Source organism: Rhea pennata, chromosome Z, assembly GCF_028389875.1.
Source record: "Rhea pennata isolate bPtePen1 chromosome Z, bPtePen1.pri, whole genome shotgun sequence".
Classification (NCBI taxonomy): Eukaryota; Metazoa; Chordata; class Aves; order Rheiformes; family Rheidae; genus Rhea; species Rhea pennata.
This window is the reverse complement of record NC_084702.1, coordinates 39,377,371-39,383,370: the sequence shown is the minus strand read 5'-3', so window position 1 is coordinate 39,383,370 and position 6,000 is coordinate 39,377,371. Positions and strand designations below refer to the sequence as shown.

At 35.6% G+C, this 6,000-nt stretch overlaps 1 protein-coding gene across 2 annotated transcripts in view; it reads right to left on the bottom strand.

Annotated features, from left to right (window-relative positions):
• Positions 1-467: 467 nt before the first annotated feature.
• The window catches only part of DTWD2 (DTW domain containing 2), a 75,629-nt gene continuing 70,096 nt past the window's right edge, over positions 468-6,000 (bottom strand). Inside the window, exons 6-7 of one of the 2 annotated variants that reach the window (XM_062599622.1) lie at positions 5,537-5,686; positions 468-527 (exon numbers count right to left, since the gene is read on the bottom strand). In XM_062599622.1, the coding sequence (XP_062455606.1) occupies positions 477-527; positions 5,537-5,686 (201 nt within the window). In that variant the 3' untranslated portion in view covers positions 468-476. Of the gene's footprint in view, positions 528-2,247; positions 5,687-6,000 lie in introns of those variants that run through there. The other variant, XM_062599623.1, reaches the window with a different exon arrangement.

Here is a 6,000-nt window from a genome sequence, read left to right as displayed (position 1 = left end):
GAATGAAACAATGACTGACAATACTCCAGTTCTGTGTAATTTCATTATATTCAAATAAGATGATGAATAAAACCCTGCTCCATACACATTTTTACTCAAACAGAAAACCCACACAGCCTTTCTAGGGAAAATTACATAAATTATTTTCATTTGAATTCAGTTTTCCTCACAATATCAATTCCACATTTGGTATACACTAGCACATCCAGTACAGACTTAAGCCATCTCATCTAATCCCAGCACTGAGAAGAACAGGACAACTGGATTTTATGCAAAATCAAGAAACCCTTAGAGATGATTTTCCAGTGTAATAAACTATCATAACTTAATATACTATAGTGTCACTTTTTCTTATTACCTACTACTAACAATTATAGAAAAGGTTCAAATACAGACCTTGGTTCAGCAAATGCTTAATCACAATCAGTATATGGCCCATTCTTCAACACACCCACGTAAAAGAAAAAAAGTTTACATTATGCCTTTCGTCTAACCATCTGCTGTATATTCAAATGTTCATAGAACTCCTGCAGAGAAAGGAAGACATGAAACTAGAATCAATAACCATCCTTTAATACAGAGGGAAATTAATTCTAAAAAGCTATTTAAAATCTCAAATCTAGCGTTAATAATAATTCATGTACTGTAAACATATGAAATGTTATATGCATATGTATGCATATATACTTATATATATATTATTAATTTGCCAAATTCTGTAGGTTGCTCTGCTACTCTAGCTCATTAAGGAGTACATTTGTCTTAGAAGGCTTAAAATATTTATATACGCTAGGATGTATGTCTTTATTAAAGCTTAATCCCAACATTCAAGACTAACTAACTTTGCTTGGTTGAAGAATCCTTCACTTGTCAGAGAAAGTCCCAGTTTCAGGTCAGCCGTAACATGTAAAATTTGTTACCTATCCTTACACTAGGGCTCAGCAGAGCATATGGTCTACTACAACTATTAAGGTTTTTAGTTATAATTTACAGAGGCAGACAGAACAGTTTAAAGCTACTTCCAACTGAGCATCTGCTGCCTATTACTTCCATGACACAAGACGCACAGAATGCAGGCAAGCACAGTCCACCCAGACCAAGTGCTGTATAAATACATCAACATAAGCAACAACTGTGCTATAAGCATCACTGCCCCAGATGCACAGCAATTTTTCTGTTGCTTAGTGGTAAATGCATCTTCTCACACAGAAAATTGAGAAGCATCTTTCAGGAAACAAGGGGTCCAAATAATACTTTAGTATGTTTTAAACAGGTAGAACAAAGCAGCATGCTGTTAGCACAGCCCTGGCATTAACACCAAGCCATAGAGATGAGTATCAAGCTTTCTACCAGCCATATCACAGCAGCAGAAGCAACTTCATTTGAATCCTTAAATCAACTTTTCTCTTTACCCCATTCTCTTCTCCGCTCCTCCACTCCCCACCCTCTCAAAAGGCAAGCTCTCAGAAGATGAAATACTAGGGTTTTGGAGAGATTGTGACAAGGGACACAAGGAAGCGACCGGTAGCTAAGGAAGTATGGCAGTCCCTCGAGTGCAGGTTTTGGAGCAGGGAGCACACAAGAAAAAGCTACACAAGGACAGAACCAGCTTTGCTGGAACTTGAAGGCAAGAGTTTTGGGGAAGAAAGGGTAAGGGTGAGAAACTTGAGGCACAGATCATTTCTCCTAGCAGGAAAGCGCATTGGAAACGCGGCGCTTGGGCAATGCCAGAATAGTGGAACACAAACAGGTTTGTGGGGTAGAAAACACAAGACGAACTAGCACAGAAAGCAAGAAGGAAGTTCTAAAGTTGAAATGTATGAGTGCTACAGTCAGAGAAATTTGTTCTTCATGCAGATTTCAATGGATAACAGAACCTTTTTCTTTAGAAAGGCACAAGAGAAGCCACATCTCTTCTTTACCTGAGTGAGTGGTGCAAAAAAAGGTGCAGCACTGGATCTGGCTCACAGCCTTGTGATATCAGCATAAGTGAACTAACTCAATTCAGTGCAGAAGCAGTGGTATATGATTATAGTAAATTGAATCTTTTATGGTTTCAAAACAACAAAAAAAAAACTCGTAATTTATGTGCATTCATGTATGTAGGTACAATAAACGAGCCTCAAAAGAAAACCATGAGCCATTACACCTTTAAAAATTCATGTTTTAATTAATTTTGTAAAAACAGAAAAACTCAAAAAACACAACATGAACAATTTTTAATCTAAGTTCAGAAGAAAATCCTCAGTCTAAAAATAATTTCTGTCCTTTCTAAAGTCAGTTAAACATTTATTTATTTATTTAAACTTAACAGAAAATTAACAAAAGGAAATTGCTTGGTAGTATTTCAACACCATCTTCTGGCTGGAATTTCAATTGGGTTATGAAGTAATGAGAGTAGAATTCTGAAGATAGAAAAATTGCTTGTCCTGGGCCAGCGTTAACATTTAATTTGAAGCTTTCTAAGTAAAAGCTTTTTTTGTGTTCTTAATCTGAAAGATTTCTTCCTTTATCATTTTCTTAAGCTTCCTCTTACAGATCATGAAAATATGCAGATTTTAGAATTCCCACCTTTGCAAAATTGTTACATGTGCTCAGAAACACATCCATGTCACTGATTCCTCAAAGCATGACACAGTAGTACTGGAAAGGCAGATTTCAATATTTGGAGGTACAAAGTGGACAGGAACAAAGGACTAAATATTTTAAGCAAATATATTATTCTTTTCAATCAGTATCTTGTCAGACTGCTGCTTTTGACTCATTAATCTTTAAGTGAAAAGTGAAACAGATAGACCATGAAAGCACAAAATAAAACTGCTAATTAAATTCATTCTCATAAAAATGCTTGCAAAGAGTGCTACTTCTTCAAACACAACTTCTCACTCAGAGTTTGGAATTTGGAGTACCCACTTCTTTGAAATAATTTAGAGGTAAATTCTGAATCCTCTAACCTGAAAACACTTTCTAAACTTATAAATATGTTTTTATACCGCATATAGGTTTTTAAAGCCACACAATTGCATCAAAAGGTTTTTTAAAAAATGTTTTTAATAGCATCAAAAAATCCCTTAACTGAGATTGAATTTCATATGACTACTGTGCTGCACCTAAATGGTCATTCTATTATTGCTAGACGGGACAGCAAAAATCCCCCAAAATACAATGCCTAGAGATTAACAGTGAATTATTTTTCATTCCTTCAGCAACTATTGCATAGCGATTGATCTTCTGGTACTGTACAACATAACGGATTAGCAATTAAAGGCTTCCATGTGTCCAGCACTTCAATACAACAAATCCTGTTAGCCACAGGAAAAAATAATGAACAGCCTCAGTCAAGACTATTCACATTAGTAAAGTCTGCTTTTATGAGTACTGTGAAATTCGTCCTTTGCTGAATGACATGAAGCCTCTGAACTCACAGATTGTGCACACTAAAGTACTTAATGCAGGATTATAACTCAATTAAGGCAACTATTTTTTTGATCCTGTAATTCTAAGGCATTTTGCAGATGTCTGATGCCCAGGCAGTAAAATAAATTTCTTTTTGTTCTTCATAATACAAGTTCACGTTTTATAAAAAGACATTATTTCACCTTCTGTTCAGGAAATAACCTTCACAGTACAGATCTAAGGATGCCCCACTGTTCTAGATGGGCCTAAAACAAGGCAAATCAAATTAACAGATACAACATTAAGTGTGAAGTTCTTCCAAAAAGGTAAACGTAGCATTAACAATAAAGCCCTATACCCTAGTTTCCTTTGCCAGGAATGCTTGGACATGTCTATACCATGTCTTGGAGCAGAGAGGAAACAGACCTGCAGCCCAGCATCTGCCATGTCAGCCCCGGAGCAGGAGGCAGCACCACACACAACACCGTGCACACACAAGCTGCAGGAGGAGACTGTAACTTCAGCTTGTCGATTCCTGCACTGTGCTCCACTACAGAAATAACTGTGCCCTTTCTCTGTTCCAGTGAAGAGGGCATCTATACTACAATTAATCACATTAGACTGTTTGCCTCGGATTTGTCAAAACTAATTCAGGTTTACTGATATTAGTGAAAGATACAGGATTTATCTAGACCAGAAGAGGAGAAAAGGTTATATAAACTTTGTTAACATAGTCAGACAAATCAAATTGTTAATCTATGCCTAAACGAAAGGTCACTGTCAGCTTAGGGTTAACTAAAACTTATTAGCTGATCTCTGAACTAATTCTGACCTCTCCTGTTAACTGCAGAAATACATTCACGTTAATATATTAGTGAGCTTTGTTTACACCCCTACTTCTATAGTTTCTTTCTTTGCTGGTCATAAATCAAAATCTCTGTGGTCTAAGATGAATTAGAACCTGATTAGCTCTATGTTGTTACCTAGAGTGGAACTGATAGTAAAGGCAAATATTAAGCATTTAATCTGTTTCATGAAGGAGGCATTTATGAACATAGAGAAAAGAATGTCAAAGCCTTTATTTCAACTTTCCTTTCCTTTAGATCATAAAACGTTACTTCACAGAGCTCACAAAAATACCCAATCCTTTTGCTTGCTAGTGCTTCCCATTAAGTAGTAGTATAGTCATATTTCGGACAGAAGAGGAAAAACTAGGTAAAGAACACATGTAAATCTAATGTACCTACAAACATGTTAGCAACTTGTATCTACAAATAACTGTTTTCCACCGAGTGATACTTCTGAATGGGCTGTTCACATTGGGCTTGTTTAATCCTTTTAATATCATAACTGTTTTTAAGATAGGTATAGGATATATATATATATATATATATATATATATATATATATATCATCGGTATTTTGCCTTTCCTATGCAGATAAAAACAGTTTTTGCTCAAGTAGAAAGTGAAGAACTTCAGCTATAATTACAACAATCATATCTCTGCATTCCATTTCCCCTCCCGTTAATCTAAATCGGAAGGGTTCAGGTTCTGGCAATAATATGTATATGAACTCACCCTAACAAAGTCAGAGACACAAACTCAATCTGACAGCATTGTAAGATGCATATAAATTTACGAAAAGAAATTCTGATTATTTAAGAAAGTCTCAAAAGTTTTGAAAAATTATACAAATACTGCCTTATGTTCAGGTGAACTAAATAATATAAGGAATTACAGTTTCAAAATCTACTGTAATTAGATATTAAAATTTTCCAATAGAAATTCAATGTACTTCTAAATGCTGAAGCCTTACCATTGCGTTATGTTCAAATTCCATGTCTTTCAGTACTGATAAAAGCTTTTCCAAAATATATTTATCCAGTCATACTGAGGATCACACTTTTCACCCAAGAGATAACATAATTCTAAATTTTTCACAGAAATTTTTCTTCTATAGAAAAATAAGAGCAACGATCTTTTAACATTTGAACAAAGCACCTGGCCTTTTGCAAAATGAAAAGGCTCATCCAGTAAAATCTGCTGTTTGGATTAAATCCAGACTCATTTGTTTCCTAGCTTCAAATAAATCTCACGATATTATCAGCACAGTTTTCCTAGATTTTAACATTATTTACCAAAAGTTCCATTCTTCTGAGTTTGCGTTTATTCTTTGGCATGGGCTTGTCATACAGACCATTTTTGAGAAGATGTTCCTTGCTGTGATGGATCTGGGCACCATGCTGAAGCTGGAAAGAACATAAAGCTTGAAGTGGACGAAGTATCGTCTGCAGAAAAATGGGGGAGACAAAAACTTCAACTTCTTAGTAAGCAATAACAGACGAATCACTTATTCCAGCTTTTATACTTTAGGGCTAATATTAAAAATGCTGATTAAATTTAGTTTGTCCAAAACCAGTGAGGCCACAGAGGGCAGAAATGAATAAAAAACATGCTAAAAAAGGCAGCCAGTAGAGACACATCCAACTGCTGTCATTCCGTACTCATTTTTCAGTCCCCCTTGCTCGCGTCTTACAGCCTCAGTTGCACTAACGTAAGGTCTGATTTTACTTCATCTTAGCAATGGACTATGATCAATTAC